This window comes from Trachypithecus francoisi, unplaced genomic scaffold (genome assembly GCF_009764315.1).
Source record: "Trachypithecus francoisi isolate TF-2019V2 unplaced genomic scaffold, Tfra_2.0 Lachesis_group10, whole genome shotgun sequence".
NCBI classification, from domain to species: domain Eukaryota; kingdom Metazoa; phylum Chordata; class Mammalia; order Primates; family Cercopithecidae; genus Trachypithecus; species Trachypithecus francoisi.
The window spans coordinates 26,374,319-26,392,196 of NW_022681455.1; the positions used below are offsets into that span (position 1 = coordinate 26,374,319).

A 17,878-nucleotide genomic window follows, 5' to 3' on the forward strand; every position below is an offset into this window, starting at 1 on the left:
CATGGACAAAGCTCCTGGCCCTCATGCTTCAGCAAGGATGAGAAGAGATGCAAATGTTGATAAACATCCTGCCATGCTGAATCTCCCAGAAGCTGGTAGGAATTAATCCATCTGGGTATCCATCAACAGCTAAGACTTGTGGGAATTACTCTATTTGGGTATCCATCAATATCTAAGACTGGGGTAACTCTCTTTACTTATTTGGGAAAAGCGAAGAAGAATAGCCCTGCATGACAAGCCCCATGAAATACCGATGTTCCCATGCTCACCTTTTCTTTTTGTTTCTTTATAGAATGTGAATGACACTTTGAGCAGGTAAGTCCTGTATGAATGCAGGAGGGGAGGGGTGTGTGTATATAGAACTGGATGGAATGCACCTCTGAAGAAATCTCTGGCCTCTGGTTGTTCTAGGAGTTGGGCTGTGAAGCTGGAAACATCAGAGGCCGTCTCCTTGGAACTTCATACTGTGTGCAATGTTTCCGAGCTTTACTTTGATGTGAAGAAAATGTTAAGCAGTCATCGAGGTATGTGCACTAAAGAATTCCTAAATACTGTGGATGGAAGGGGCCTTATGCAGTAACCAAGTTTACCACCTGTCCCTCAGCAGGCTCACAGCCAGAGATGTTGTTTAGTTAATTTCAGTAACGCTTTCATACCTTCTCTAGTTAGTATGTATGATTCACTGCTTAGATGTGAGTGAGCATTGCATTCTGATTATCTGCGCAAACCTTTCAAATTCTTCTTCTTTCACTTATTACCCATATTACTCCAAGTGACTTGGTTTTCCCCTCTGAAAAATGAAAATATTAACAGCTCCCACTTCATTGAGTTGTCATCAAAATTAAATGCATCAACATGTACAAAGTGCTTAGCACCGTAACTGACTCATGATCATAATATCACATCCTGGTATTAGATCTGATCATAGTGTTTCTTATTAATAGATCAGTCAACTCTTAGAGCAATGCAAGAAAGGTAGGTGAGTATGACAGCCTATCATTCACATATTTTAGGAACTTGACTTAGATAACACAGATGATAAATGTTACAACCAATTTACAGATTCCGAAATGTTAGAACCATTTACTGAGTTTCCTGCTCCCTTGATTTTTTTAAATCAGTACTGACCATACTTTCACAAATTTGTATCCATAAGTACAAAATCAAAAAATCCCTGAAAATAGAAAGTTTTTTTTTTTTTTTTTTTTTTTTTTTTTTTTTTTTTGAGACGGAGTCTCGCTCTATCTCCCGGGCTGGAGTGCAGTGGCCGGATCTCAGCTCACTGCAAGCTCCGCCTCCCGGGTTTACGCCATTCTCCTGCCTCAGCCTCCCGAGTAGCTGGGACTACAGGCGCCCGCCACCTCGCCCGGCTAGTTTTTTGTATTTTTTTAGTAGAGACGGGGTTTCACCGTGTTCGCCAGGATGGTCTCGATCTCCTGACCTCGTGATCCGCCCGTCTCGGCCTCCCAAAGTGCTGGGATTACAGGCTTGAGCCACCGCGCCCGGCCACGAAAATAGAAAGTTTTATCGTGATTCATTTGGCTGCAAAAATCTGGCCTAACCTGAAATGATTTGGTGGTTATATTAGTTATCTATTAGTACAAACAAATTACAATAATTTAGAACCTTAATACAACACCCATATATTATCTCAATTTTTGTGGTTCAGGAATCTGGGCACAGCTTAGTTGGGCCCACCACTTAGGGTCTGACAAGGCTGCAATTAAGATGTTGGTCAGGCTGTGTTCTTACCCGGAGGCTAGGCTAAGGAAGAATCCACTTCCAAGCTCACTGAGGTAGCAGGCAGAATTTCTTTCCTGATGGTTGCAGGACTTTGGGCCCTGGTTATTTCTGGCTGTTGGCTGGAGGTTGCCCTCAGCTTCTACAGGCCACCCCTCAGCTCTTTGCACATGGGCTTCTAACATGGCCAGTTATTTCTTCAGAGAGAGCTCAGGAGACAGACTCTTTAGAGAAAATCTGATAGCAAGATGGAGTCTTACATAATGAAATGTAATCTTAGAAATTATATTGCATCATCTTTGCCGTATCCTATTGGTCAAAAGCAATTCATAAGCCCTTCTCACACTCAAAGGCAAGGAATTTTATGAGGGTGTGAACACTAAGAGGAGGAATCATAGAAGGCCACCCTTGAGTCTGTCTTCCACAGCGGCCAACCCTGAACTGCACTGAGATGAGACTATTTAAAAGTCTTTATTTATCCCACTTAATTTGAATAAATGTTTTGCTGCAGATATATTGATGAATTTGATTACAGGGCTCTGCCTTAGGCCCTGATGGGGTTGAACTTTAGAGTATATGCATTTTTTTTTTGCCTTTATAACTTCTAAACTAATTTGAATTGCAAAGCCCATTTTGTTCCAGGGATTTCAGATAAGGAATTATAGACCTGTGTTCCCCTCAAATACACAACAACAAACAACAACAAAACCCAAAAGCACTCTGTATTTCATCCTATACAGATGACAGGAAGGAAAAACAAGACTTTGTATAAGTTTTGCTGGGATTTCACTGAGTTCATTTGCCTACTCTCATCTTTTACAGAAGGAATCATAATATGGTTCAAGTGAAACTCTTTTTTTGTTTTTTTGAGACAGAGTCTCACCCTGTCGCTCAGACTGGAGTGCAGAAGCATGATCTCGGCTCACTGCAAGCTCCACCTTCCGGGTCAAGTGAAACTATTTCTTAAATGGGCTTATCTTTTAACTAAATATTTCTCCTCTCTTAAACACTGTTTATTAAGATTTTTCTTTTTTTAAAATTTTTTTTGAGATGGAGTCTCGCTCTGTTGCCCAGGCTGGCTTGCAGTGGCACAATCTCAGCTCACTGCAGCCTCCACCTCCTGGGTTCCAGTGCCTCAGCCTCCAGGGTAGCTGGGATTACAGGTACGTACCACCACCCCTGGCTGATTTTTGTATTTTTAGTAGAGATGAGGTTTCTCAATGTTGGCCAGGCTGGTCTCGAACTCCTGACCTCACGTGATCTGCCCGCCTCGGCCTCCCAAAGTGCTAGGATTACAAGTGTGAGCCACTGCACCTGGCCTAAAATTTCTCTTATTACAAAAGTAATATGAATAAATTTTATTTTTATTTTTAAATGTATGTTTATTTTATTTTACATTGCCTTCAAGCAGATGCAACAAATAAATTTTAATCAGTCAAACAATATAAAGAATATAAACAGAAAGTTCAAGGTTTCTCCCACCCCTCTCCAATCTGACTTCTCTAGGTAGGGTAACCTATATCTTTCCCTAAGTTTGTACAAACATGTAATACATATACACTGTCTCTTCTATGTTACTCGTTACTTTTTTATGTCTAATATTCCATAAGTATATAATAAATATATGTAACCATATCCCTACTGATGGAGCTTCAGGCTGTTTCTAGAACTTAGTTATTATAACGTTGCTACAATAACTTTCTAGTCCACGCACCCTTTTATCCTGGTGCTTTCATTTCTTTTGGGAGCATACCCCAAACTGGAATTGCTGAAGTTGTTGTTAATCTTAATATATGGTACCATATTACTTGACTCAAAGTTGTAACATAACTCCTACCAGCACCAGGAATAATGACTCACATATACTGAACACTTTTTAGTCTGTGACAGATTAGAAAAGCTTTACTTTTCTTGGTTCTTGTTTTATTATATCATAGTCCTCCCTATATGGGGCATTTTTGCTTTATAGCTAAGGAAATATGACAGAGAGAGGTTAAGTGAGTGTTGTAGGATCTCATAGCTAGACGGTAGGCGTAGAAAGAGTCTAGAGTCTAGAAACCACTCTCTTACCATTCTGCAATGTGGCAGAAAATACAAAGTGTTATTTACTGATCTCTTTTAGACAGGGTCTTACTCTGTCACCCAGGCTGGAGTGCAATGGCCCCATCATGGCTCCCTGTGGCCTTAAATTCCTGGGCTTAAGCAATCCTCCCACGTCAGCTTCCCCAGTAGCTAGGACCACAGGCAGGGACCACAGGCAAGCACCACCACATCTGGCTAATTTTAAATATTTTTTTCTTTTTGTAGAAACAATATCTCTTTATTTTGTTCAGACTGGTCTTGAACTCCCAGGCTCAAGCAATCCTCTCGCCTCGGCCTCCCAAAGTGTTGGGATTACAGGCACAAACCACCATCTCCAGCCTGAAGTGTATTTAATCCACTGCCTTATGGACTGGGCATTGAGGTTGTGTGTAGAGTCGGGTTTATTTGTTGTTGTTGCTGTTGCAAACAATACTACTGTGAACATTCTTATCCATGCTTCTTTGTGTCCTGTGAATGTTTCCTCCAGGGAGATACCTTGGAATGACATGCTGGTATGAGGGATGCACATCATAATTTTACCAGATATTACAGATCTTGAAATTGTTCCAATTCTACCCCACCAGCAATATAAGAGCTCTCACTCCTCCAAAACTCCCTGAGTCTTTACTTATATAATTTATGATTTTGATAGTCTTAAGGATTTAAAATGGTACCTAATTGTGAACTTAATTTGTGCTTTTCTGATTTCAGTAGTGAGATTGAGATTATTTTTGTATGTCCATTAGCACTTCAGGCTTCTGTGATTTACCCATGATTTACTGTGGTTTAATAATTTTTATTGGGATTATTTTCCTTATTGATTTATGGGAACTTATTTTTTTTTAATTTTTTAATTTTTTTTTTTGAGACGGAGTCTCGCTCTGTCCTCCAGGCTGGAGTGCAGTGGCCGGATCTCAGCTCACTGCAAGCTCCGCCTCCCTGGTTCACGCCATTCTCCTGGCTCAGCCTCCCGAGTAGCCGGGACTACAGGCGCCCGCGCCACCTCGCCCGGCTAATTTTTTGCATTTTTTTTAGTAGAGACGGGGTTTCACCGTGTTAGCCAGGATGGTCTCGATCTCCTGACCTCGTGATCCGCCCGTCTTGGCCTCCCAAAGTGCTGGGATTACAGGCTTGAGCCACCGCGCCCGGCTGGGAACTTACTATGGCTGATGTCTTCTGGCATGTGGATGGCATTTTGCACTTTCATCCTGTTTTATGATAAATAGGGTTTCAAAATTAAGTAGACACATTTTCCTCCAAAGTCTGTGTCTTCTGTTTCCAAAGAGCTTAGTCATCAGTGGGCAGTGAATTTTATCACCTAATTAATTTTATTAGCCCCATGTGCTATGCCTGTAGTTCCATCTACTGGGGAGACTAGGGCAGGAGGATCTCCTGAGCCCAGGAGTTCAAGGCTGTGGTAAGCTATGGTCACACCACTGTACCCAGCCTGGGCAACAGAGCTAGACCCTGTCTCTTAAAGGGGGAGGCCAGGTACAGTGGCTCACGCCTGTAATCCCAGCATATTGGGAGGCCGAGGTGGGAGGATCACTTGAGGGCAGGGGTTCGAGACCAGCCTGGTCAACATAGTAAAACCCCATCTCTACTAAAAACACAAAAATTAGCCAGGCATGGTGGTGTGTACCTGTAGTCCCAGCTACTCAGGAGGCTTAGGCAGAATTGCTTGAACCCAGAAGGCAGAGGTTTCAGTGAGCTGAGATTGTGCCACTGCACTCCAGCTTGAGTGACAGAGTGAGACTCCATCTCAAAAAAAAAAAAAAAAAATGGAGAAGGAGGAAGAGAAGGAGGTGGGGGAGGGGGAGGAAGAGGAAGAAGAAGAAAAAGACAAAAATTTTAGCTGTCATTTATGCTCTGATAGCATTATAATGATGATGAAGACAATTGCTAGGTTAGTGAGAGGAGGCTACATACACACCAGAACTCTCTACATGGAAAGCAAGTTCATATATTTTGTTAAGTATGCTTCATTGGAGACCTTCTTTTTCCGTAACTATGACCAGTGCTCTGCCAGCTTAGTCAACAACAACATCGCATGTTGACTCCACACCTGGATTTTTGGTCCAATTGGTAATGAAATCATCCCACCAGTGTCTTCATAATATATATATACACACACACACACATAGTATTCTCTCTATATATATTTATTTGTATGTCTATATCTATATCCTCCCACCTCAGCTCTCGCTCCATCTCCCAGCCTGAGTGGTGCAGCAGTGCGATTATGGCTCAACCAATGAGAGGATCAGTGGCGATCCTCTCATTTCAGCCTCCCCAGTAGCTGGGACTACAGGCATGGGCCACCATATCTGGCTGATTTTTAAATTTTTTTGAGACAGCAAGTCTCTATATACTATAGATATATATATATAGTATCCTCTCTCTAATATGGATAGAGAGAGGATACTATGTCTATATCTGTATCTATCTATCTTTCTATAGGGAAGGAATACTATATATCTAATAATATGTAATATATATTATATATAAAAAGTCAAGCATTGATTCGTACATATAATGTATATATAGATTACTGTGTGTATGTGTGTGTGTTTATATATATATATATTTTTTTTTCTTTTTTTTTTTTCAAGACAGGCTGTCACTGTGTTGCCCAAGCCAAGTGGTACAGTGGTGCGATCATGGCTCGACCACCTGGGCTAAAGTGATCTTCCCACCTCAGCCTCCCCAGTTGCTGGGACTACGGGCACAGGCCACAAAACCCGGCTAATTTTTAATTTTTTTTTGAGACAGGGTCTCCCTTTGCCACCCAGGATGGAGTGTAGTGGTGCAATCTTGACTCACTGCAACCTCCACCTCCCGGGCTCAAGTGATCCTCCCACCTCAGCCTCCTGAGTAGCTGAGACTATAGGTGTGCACCACAGTGCCAGGATAATTTTTCATATTTTTTGTAGAGATGGAGTTTGGCCATATTGACTAGGCTGGTCTCAAACTCTTGGACTCAGGTGATTCACCCGCCTCAGCCTCCCAATATGCTGGGATTACAGGCATAAGCCACTGATTATTGTACATGTTTTTGATGTAACATATTATATATGTCATATATGACAATGTAAATGAATATATTAAACATTCGGTTTTCATTTATATATTGTAAAATACATATACTATACATATATAATATGTAGAAAATATGCTATACAGATATGTATATGTTAACATATATAATACATATACATATAATATTTATAGATGCATATATAAAATTTGATTTGTTATTTATATTATTTTGTGCAGGAGTTCTATATCTGTCTACAAGCTGGTGCCATAATTTTTTATTCTTTGGAAGATTTGGTATGAGATTGTCATTACTCATGCCTTGACTTCTAAATTTCCTATAAAACTGACAAAATCCATTTTTGCTTGATAAAGATGCATGTTTTATTATCTGTCAGTAAAATTTAAAGTAATGATTTCATTTCTTTAATGTTAGGTCTGCCCATGTTTTCTTTGTTTTTTGAATGAGTTTTACTCAGAAATATTTTTTTCTAGGAAGTATTCATTTTGTCAATGCTTTCAATTTTATTAGTAGCATAAGATTTATTATAAAGTTCTGTAGTATTTTAAAATTTTCTGCATTCATTCCATTTGTGCCTTCTTACTTTGATAAATCTCATTAGAGGTATGTCTATTTTATTTATTTATTTTTTAAAGATGCTACTTTTTTGGGTTTTTTTTTTCCTCTTTATTGCATTCTGGTTTTAACTTCACTGTTACATTGTTTAGTACCTATTTTTTCTTTTTAAAAAATTATATTTGGGTTTTCTATGTTCTTTTGAACATTTAAATTAGATGCTTAGCTCATTAATGTTCAGTTTAATTTTTCTAAGATAAGCATTTAAAGCCTACAAATTTTCCTTAAAATTCTGCTTTAGCTCCATTGTATATTTTTATAAATAACATTTTATTATTGTTCCATTCTATATGTCTTCTAATGATTTACTGGTAGTTTACATTTCCTAATATTTAGAATCTTTTTAGTTGTCTTTTTATTATTGGTTTATACTCTTATATTGAGGCTAGAGAAAATGATCTGTGTAATACAGATTTATTGAAATTTGTTCAGACTGTTTTCTGACTATTATTTACCCAGTTAGCACATGTTCCATCTATACCTGAGAAAACTGCATATTCTCTGCTTACTATTATTAAACAATTACTGAGCTTTATGTATTGACTATGAGATTGGGCTTCTTAGATTGTTCAGACCTTCCATATCTTCCCTTAATTTTTTCTTTTGATCTGCCTGATCTATCAATTATGGAAAGAAGAATGTTAAAATATCCGATGATGATTGTAGATTTGTCAATTTCTCCTATAATTCTACAGTTTTTGCTTTGCATATTAACACAATTTTAAGCATGAATGTACTATATTACTAGTGCATTCACGTTTAGAATTGTGTTATCTTTTTTAGGTGACTCCTTTCATTCTTTCCTTTTTTTTTTTTTTAGACAGAATCTCGTTCTGTCACCCAGGCTGTAGTGTAGTGGCGAAATCTCAGCTCACTGCAACCTCTGCCTCCCTGGTTCAGGTGATTCTTGTGCTTCAGCCTTCCAAGTAACTGGGATTACAGGCATGTGCCACAATGCACAGCTAATTGTTGTATTTTTAGTAGAGCCAGAGTTTCACCATGTTGGGCAGGCTGGTCTTGAACCCCTGGCTTCAAGTGATCCTCCTGCCTTGGCCTCCCAAAGTGCTGGGATTACAGGCATGAGCCACCACACCCGGCCCTCCTTCCATTCTTAATAATGCTCTGACTTAATATCTTTTGATATACTTGTATAACTACAACAGTATATGACTATATTATCTATCTTTTAAATTCCAATCTTTCTATATGTTTTTGTTTATGTGTCACACCAATAGGTGGAATTTTAAAAATCCAATTGATACTTTTTCTCTTAAGTGGTATTACCACCCTGTAAACATTTTAATTTCTCAACATGGGTTTTCCTGGGTCATTCAGGTAATATGAATTGACACCCCAAACTTCTGTGAGTCAGGCTGATAAGAGCTGACTGAATAGAGTTTGAAAAAGAGGGTATTTACAAAGGTGAGGAGTTGGGAAATCCACAAGGAACAGGACGTGCCCAGAGCTAGAAACAGTTAGAGAGCCATCACCTCCTCTGGGCCTCAAGTGGCAGGTGTAGGGAGCTGTAACTATACAAGAGTGTGCCCAGAGGCAGAGGAATGCAGACCCTCCAAATCATAGCCAGTGGCATGGGACTGGGGTACTGAATACTCCCAAGGCTACTGCTTTGTGCCCTATGGTCTCCTCTGGTGCTTCCCATTGGCTGAACCAAGCAGAAGCCAGAGGGCAGAAAGCCTGGTTAATGTGTCCACGTCAGCCTTCCCTGGCACAGAGCACGACAGGGAAAAGTGAGGGAATGATTTGGAAGAACAAACAGAGCATCCAGCACAGGAGATGTTTCTGAATACTTGAATTCCTTAATTGTGACAGACCAACTGATCAACATTTAACTCAGTAGCACAGTGGTTTCTTAAGTCTCTTGTTAGAACATCCTATTACCTTTTTTTTTTATTTTTAAAACTGCATACTGTCCAGTATCTCACTGTAGGTTATCAGAGTTTTTTTCTGTCTTGTTTGATTCTAGTCTGATATTTTTCATGTATATTGGTCCTCGGTGTATTATTATCTCATACTAATGCTTATGGAACATTATCTGAGGGGAAAGAGAAGAGCTTACAATTAAAAGTCATGGGACTAGGCATGTGTCATGAGACCTGGGTCTTCCAATAACAAGCTAAGACAGCTGAGTTATTTTCCTTCTCTGATTCCCAATGTTGGTGGTTATTTAGTAGAGAAAGGAAAAGGTATCTTTCTGCTCAACTGTTTCATGATTCCTGGAAGTCCTGCCTGGGAGAAGAACTTTGGACAGGATGGTAAGCATATTAACTGGTTAGTTCTGTACCTTGGTATCCCTGAATAACTAAGACGAAGATGATGTCGATGATATCATTATTACTACATGTTGCTAGAAGAGCTGAGACAGGACTGGCTTCTCTGTCATAATGTAAAAGAGTCTTGGAAGATGTCTGGGATCCAGGGTCCAGAACCCCTCGTGGCCTTTGGAACACCAAGCTCTGTGCCAAAGGGTGGAAGGCTGCCCTGCCGCACCACAAATGTAAGCCCAGGGCCTAAAACCCCTTGTGGCTTGGATGGAACCCAGGGCTCAGGGCATAAAGCCCCTCATAGCCTCTGGAATGTACACAGACTTGTTGGTTCCTTGCTTCTTATTCATAAACATGTCCTCTATTATCTCAAGCAGCAGAGCATATTCCATACGTGTCAAAGAAAATGCTAAACCATCACAGCTACGCTTAATGCACCACTACCTTTCTACCCCCATGTCCTCACGCCCTCACTTGTTTACCCTCACATCCTCACCACCTGCTTCTTTGTTTGATCACCAATAAATAGTGTGGACTCTCAGAGCTCGGGGTCTTCACAGCCTCCAATCAAGCGTTGGCCCCCTGGACCCACTGTATGCACTCTTAACTTGTCTTTTCTCATTCCTTTGACCTTGCCAGACTTTGTAGCCCCCACGGCCTGGTGTCGGGTCCAATCACCCCAACAACTACTACTTATTAGGTGCTTACCATGTACCAGAAATTTTACCAAGCATTAAGCAAACATAAGCTTGTTCAATCCTACCCACCATTCTCTGCAACAACTATGGTAATTTCCACTTTATAGTTAACAAACTGAGGCTCAGAGAGTTAAACGATTTGCCTAAGCTCACACAGTTTATAAGAAACAATACTTGGGTTTGAACACAGGCTGGTTTTATTGAAAATAACTTGTGGCTGGGCATGGTGGCTCACACCTGTGTAATCCCAGCACTTTGGGAGACTGAGGTGGGTGGATCACTTGAGGTCAGGAGTTTGAGACCAGCCTGGTCAACATGGCGAAACCCCATTTCTACAGAAAATTTTAAAAAATTATCCAGTTGTGGTGGTGCACACCTGTAGTCCCGGCTACTCAGATGGCTGAGGCAGGAGAATCACCTGAATCTGGGAGGTGGAGGTTACAGTGAGTTGAGATAATGCCAGTGTACTCCAGCTTGGGTGACAGAGCAACACTCCGTCTCAAAAAAATAATAAACTAAAATAACTTGTGTTCTTCACACCAACAAAAGTATTTTTGTTTGTTTGTTTTGTTTTGTTTTGTTTTGTTTTGCAGTTAATGTGACTCTGGATCCAGATACAGCTCATCATGAACTAATTCTCTCTGAGGATCGGAGACAAGTGACTCGTGGATACACCCAGGAGAATCAGGACATATCTTCCAGGAGATTTACTGCCTTCCCCTGTGTCTTGGGTTCTGAAGGCTTCACCTCAGGGAGACGCTACTTTGAAGTGGATGTTGGTGAAGGAACTGGGTGGGATTTAGGAGTTTGTATGGAAAATGTGCAGAGGGGCCCTGGCATGAAGCAAGAGCCTCAGTCTGGATTCTGGACCCTCAGGCTGTGCAGAAAGAAAGGCTATGTAGCACTTACTTCTCCCCCAACTTTCCTTTATCTGCATGAGCAGCCCCTGCTTGTGGGAGTTTTTCTGGACTATGAGGCAGGAGTTGTATCCTTTTACAATGGCACTACTGGCTGCCACATCTTTACCTTCCCAAAGGCTTCCTTCTCTGATACTCTCCGGCCCTATTTCCAGGTTTATCAATATTCTCCTTTGTTTCTGCCTCTCCCAGATGACTAAGGAAAAGAGCAGAAGCTCCTTGGTTTAACCAGCACAGAGAAAATAATATAAATCCCATAAGGGCAGACGTTTGGTCTGTTTTCTTCGCTGTCACTTCCTTAGTACTTAGAATAGTGCTGGGATTTTAGTGGATATATAATTGATTTATGTTGAATATATGGACTTAGAAACTAAAAATACCACAGATGGTTAACCTGGACTGGGGCAAAGCAAGATAATAGCGATGATCATACATTGCTGTCTCCATCCGTCTTTAATGGGTCAGGGCTTTGATTTCCAATGGTCTTCAGGTGATGAGTAGTGCGCTCAGACGAGCGCACACTCCTGGGAGCGTGCACTCAGATGAGCACACACTCAGGGGAGCACACACGCAGACGAGCGCGCACTCAGGTGAGCGCACACTCAGGGAAGCACACACTCAGACAACCACACATTCAGGGGAGCGCACACTCAGGGGAGCGCACACTCAGGGGAGCGCACACTCAGGGGAGTGCACACTCACACGAGCGCACACTCGGGAGCACACACTCAGAGGAGCACACACTCAGGGGAGTGCACACTCAGGGGAGAGCACACTCAGAGGAGCGCACACTCAGGGGAGTGCACACTCAGACGAGCGCTCACTCGGGAGCGCACACTCAGAGGAGCTCACACTCAGGGGAGCGCACACTCAGACGAGCATGCATTCAGGGGAGTGCACACTCCTGGGAGCGCACACTCAGGGGAGCGCAGACTCAGGGGAGCGCACACTCACATGATCGCACACTCGGGAGCACACACTCAGAGGAGCACACACTCAGGGGAGCGCACACTCAGGGGAGTGCACACTCAGAGGAGTGCACACTCAGGGGAGCGCACACTCAGACGAGCGTTCACTCGGGAGCGCACACTCAGGGGAGCGCACACTCAGACGAGCATGCACTCAGGGGAGCACACACTCCTGGGAGCGCACACTCAGGGGAGCGCACACTCAGGGGAGTGCACACTCATATGAGCGCACACTCAGGGGAGTGCACACTCACATGAGCGCACACTCGGGAGCACACACTCAGGGGAGCGCACACTCAGGGGAGTGCACACTCAGAGGAGTGCACACTCAGGGGAGCGCACACTCAGACGAGCGCTCACTCGGGAGCGCACACTCAGGGGAGCGCACACTCAGACGAGCGCACACTCGGGAGCACACACAGAGGAGCACACACTCAGAGGAGCGCACACTCAGGGGAGTGCACACTCAGACGAGCGTTCACTCGGGAGCGCACACTCAGAGGAGCTCACACTCAGGGGAGCGCACACTCAGGGGAGCACACACTCAGAAGAGCGCACACTCGGGAGCACACAGAGGAGCTCACACTCAGATGAGAACACACTCAGAGGAGCGCACACTCAGGAGAGTGCGCACTCAGACGAGCGCGCACTCAGGTGAGCGCACACTCAGGGGAGTGCACACTCAGGGGAGCACGCACTCGGGAGCGCACACTCAGAGGAGCCCACATTCAGATGAGCACACACTCAGAGAAGATCACACTCAGGGGAGCGCACACTCAGAAGAGTGTACGCTCAGGGGAGCACACACTCAGGGGAGCGCACGCTCAGGGGAGTGCGCACTCGGGAGCGCACGCTCAGGGGAGTGCGCACTCGGGAGCGCACAGAGGAGCTCACACTCGAGCGCACACTCAGGGGAGCGCACACTCAGGGCAGTGCACACTCACATGAGCGCACACTCAGGGGAGTGCACACTCACATGAGCGCACACTCGGGAGCACACACTCAGAGGAGCACACACTCAGGGGAGTGCACACTCGGGAGTGCACACTCAGGGGAGCGCACACTCAGACGAGCATGCACTCAGAGGAGCGCACACTCCTGGGAGCGCACACTCAGGGGAGCGCACACTCAGGGGAGTGCACACTCACATGAGCGCACACTCAGGGGAGTGCACACTCAAATGAGCGCGCACTCGGGAGCACACACTCAGAGGAGCACACACTCAGGGGAGCGCACACTCAGGGGAGTGCACACTCAGAGGAGTGCACACTCAGGGGAGCGCACACTCAGACGAGCGCTCACTCGGGAGCGCACACTCAGGGGAGCGCACACTCAGACGAGCATGCACTCAGGGGAGCGCACACTCCTGGGAGCGCACACTCAGGGGAGCACACACTCAGGGGAGTGCACACTCACATGAGCGCACACTCAGGGGAGTGCACACTCAAATGAGCGCACACTCGGGAGCACACACTCAGAGGAGCACACACTCAGGGGAGCGCACACTCAGGGGAGCGCACACTCAGAGGAGCGCACACTCAGGGGAGCGCACACTCAGGGGAGCGCACACTCCTGGGAGCGCACACTCAGGGGAGCGCACACAGGGGAGTGCACACTCAGACGAGCGCTCACTCGGGAGCGCACACTCAGAGGAGCTCACACTCAGGGGAGCGCACACTCAGGGAGCACACACTCAGAGCAGCGCACACTCGGGAGCACACAGAGGAGCTCACACTCAGATGAGAACACACTCAGAGGAGCGCACACTCAGGAGAGCGCGCACTCAGACGAGCGCGCACTCAGTGAGCGCACACTCAGGGGAGTGCAAACTCGGGAGCACGCACTCGGGAGCGCACACTCAGGGGAGCACGCACTCGAGAGCGCACACTCAGAGGAGCCCACATTCAGATGAGCACACACTCAGAGAAGCTCACACTCAGGGGAGCGCACACTCAGAAGAGTGCACGCTCCGGGGAGCACACACTCGGAGTGCACACTCAGGGGAGTGCGCACTCGGGATCGCACACTCAGAGGAGCTCACACTCGAGCGCACACTCAGGGGAGCGCACACTCAGACGAGCACGCACTCAGGTGAGTGCACACTCGGGAGCACGCACTCAGACGAGTGCGCACTCAGGTGAGTGCACACTCAGGGGAGCGCAAACACTCAGACGAGCGCACACAGGGGAGCGCGCACTCAGGGGAGCGCGCACTCAGACGAGTGCGCACACACTCAGAGAAGCTCACACTCAGAGGAGCGCACACTCAGGGGAGCGCGCAGTCAGACGAGCACACACTCAGGGGAGTGCACACTCAGGGGAGCGCACACTCGGGAGCACACACTCAGACGAGCACGCACTCAGGGGAGCACACAGGGGAGCGCGCTCTCAGACGAGCGCGCACTCAGGGGGGCGAGCACTGAGATGAGCCCACTCTCAGAGGAGCGTACACTCAGGGGAGCGCATACTCAGACGAGCACACACTCAGGAGAGTGCACACTCACGGGAACGTGCACTCAGATGAGTGCACACTCAGGGGAGCACACACTCAGGGGAGTGCACACTCAGATGAGCACACACTCGGGAGCGCACACTCAGAGGAGCTCACACTCAGATGAGCACACACTCTGAGGAGCGCACACTCGGGAGCACACACTCAGGGGAGCGCACACTCAGCTGAGCACACACTCAGGGGAGCGCGCACTCAGGGGAGCGCGCACTCAGACGAGCGCGCACTCAGGAGCGCGCACTGAGACGAGCTCGCACTGAGACGAGCACGCACTCAGATGAGCGCACACTCCTGGGAGCGCACACTCGGGAGCGCACACTCAGACGAGTGCGCACTCAGGGGATTCACACTCAGGGGAGCTCACACTCAGACGAGCGCGCACTCAGGGGAGTGCACACTCAGGAGCTCACACTCAGATGAGCACACACTGAGGAGCGCACACTCGGGAGCGCACACTCAGGGGAGCGCACACTCGGGTGCACCCACTCAGGGGAGCGCACACTCTGGGGAGCGAGCACTCAGACGAACGTGCACTCAGGGGAGCGAGCACTCAGATGAGCCCGCACTCAGGAGCGCACACTCAGGGGAGCGCGCACTCAGATGAGCGCACACTCAGCGGAGCGCGCACTCAGGGGAGCGCTCACTCAGAAGAGCGCGCACTCAGGGGAGCGAGCACTGAGATGAGCCCACTCTCAGAGGAGCGCACACTCAGGGGAGCGTGCACTCAGACGAGCGCACACTCAGAGGAGCTCACACTCAGATGAGCACACACTCTGAGGAGCGCACACTCAGGGGAGCACACACTCAGGGGAGCGCGCACTGAGAGAACGCGCACTGAGACGAGCGCACACTCAGATGAGCGCACACTCAGGGGAGCGCACACTCAGGGGAGCGCACACTCAGACGAGCACACACTCAGGAGCGCGCACTCAGACGAGTGCGCACTCGGGATTGCACACTCAGGAGGGCTCACACTCAGACGAGCGCGCACTCAGGGGAGCACACACTCAGGGGAGTGCACACTCAGAGGAGCTCACACTCAGATGAGCACACACTGAGGAGTGCACACTCGGGAGCGCACACTCAGGGGAGCGCACACTCAGGGGTGCACCCACTCGGGAGTGCACACTCAGGGTAGCGAGCACTCAGACGAACGTGCACTCAGGGGAGCGAGCACTCAGATGAGCCCGCACTCAGGACCGCACACTCAGGGGAGCGCACACTCAGGGGAGTGCACACTCAGATGAGTGCACACTCAGCGGAGCGCGCACTCAGGGGAGCGCACACTCAGGGGAGCGCGCAATCAGGGGAGTGCACACTCAGGGGAGCGCGCACTCAGACGAGCGTGCACTCAGGGGAGCACACACTCCTGGGAGCACACACTCAGACGAGCACACAGGTCAGAAGGTCTGCGTTCTCCTAATTTGTTTGCTGCCATTTGAACTCATGTGGGGAATGAAAGAAAGCTGCAATTATCCGCCAACTGCATTTAAAACCAAACCAAACAAAACAGGAAAATCAAAATAACGTTGACTCTTCCAACCACTGACGTGTTGTTTAATAATCTAAGCAGCAGTCCTGGAGGCTACAAGACTTACCGAGTTCTACCTGAGAAATAGCCAAGCAAAGTGTGAGAGAAGGCTTAAGAATGGCTTACAATGAGATGCTTCAAATGAAAAGGGAATTATGAGTAAAACTGCACTTGGAAGGGGGATTCAGTTCTGGAAAAGAAGTTGGTATTTTCCAGTCTGCTAGGACCCGCTATCTTGAAATATTTTAAAATCTCAGTAAATAGTTATTGCTGAAATGACTGTTCATAGTTCTTATTATGATTCAGAGAAGATCAAATAGACCTTAACTTCATTTTGAAAAAGACCAAATTACCATACCTGAGTGGGTAATGACAGGACTACAACTAAAACATAAACAACATTAATGATGACCATAAAAAGTCACAAAATTGCTAAATGTTATAATTTAGAGTTGATATAAAAATTGATGGCCTGGCATGGTGGCTCACGCCTGTAATCCCAGCACTACAGGAGGCTGAGGCACGGGGATCACTTGAGGTCAGGAGTTCAAGACCAGCCTGGCCAACATGGTGAAACCCCCGTCTTTACTAAAAATACAAAAATTAGCCAGGCATGGTGGCAGTCGCCCATAATCCCAGCTACTTGGGAGGCTGACGGAGGAGAATTGCTTCAGCCTGGGAGGCAGCGGTTGCAGTAAGCCAAGATCGTACTGTGCCTCAAGGAAAAAAATAATTAATGTTTATTGATATTTGTTGAGGTCCTATGACATCACCTCTGAGAATAGGAGAAATGAAGCAACAGTTGTGTCTAGATGTCAGAGGCATGGCTGGGCCTCCATCTCTGCCTATGGGAAGACATAAAAGAGTTCAGACTATTGCCCATGTTCCCCAGGGTCAGAAGTTCTAATGATGATGATAGAGGCTGGGTTGTAACTCACAAGTGAAGGGTAGCAGAATATGCCATCTTTGGCATAAGTATTTTGAGCTGAAGACAATTGAGAAAAAAATAGATTAAAAACAAACAAACAAACAAACAAACAAACAAACACCTCTGCACTCTCCCTATTTGCCTAAAAGCAGGATATGAAATTGTGAAGGCATCCTCCTACTCCAGGAAGAACAAAGGTTAGTCACCAGAGACTTTAGACTCTTATCAGCCTGGACATAGTACCAGAGAAGTCTTATTTAAAAAAAAAAAAAAAAGGCCGGGCGCGGTGGCTCAAGCCTGTAATCCCAGCACTTTGGGAGGCCGAGACGGGCGGATCACGAGGTCAGGAGATCGAGACCATCCTGGCTAACCCGGTGAAACCCCGTCTCTACTAAAAAATACAAAAAAAAAACTAGCCGGGCGAGGTGGCGGGCGCCTGTAGTCCCAGCTACTCGGGAGGCTGAGGCAGGAGAATGGCGTAAACCCGGGAGGCGGAGCTTGCAGTGAGCTGAGATCCAGCCACTGCACTCCAGCCTGGGCGACAGAGCGAG

General features: G+C 46.3%; 1 protein-coding gene across 2 annotated transcripts in view; it reads left to right on the forward strand.

The window, feature by feature from the left end:
• TRIM38 (tripartite motif containing 38) overlaps positions 1-17,602 on the forward strand; it is a 28,016-nt gene extending 10,414 nt beyond the window's left edge. For both annotated transcript variants that reach the window (XM_033216447.1, XM_033216446.1), the window contains exons 6-10: positions 293-315; positions 412-524; positions 11,069-11,894; positions 16,002-16,005; positions 16,261-17,602. In XM_033216447.1, the coding sequence (XP_033072338.1) occupies positions 293-315; positions 412-524; positions 11,069-11,592 (660 nt within the window). In that variant the 3' untranslated portion in view covers positions 11,593-11,894; positions 16,002-16,005; positions 16,261-17,602. The remainder of the gene's footprint in view (positions 1-292; positions 316-411; positions 525-11,068; positions 11,895-16,001; positions 16,006-16,260) is intronic.
• Positions 17,603-17,878: the final 276 nt, after the last annotated feature.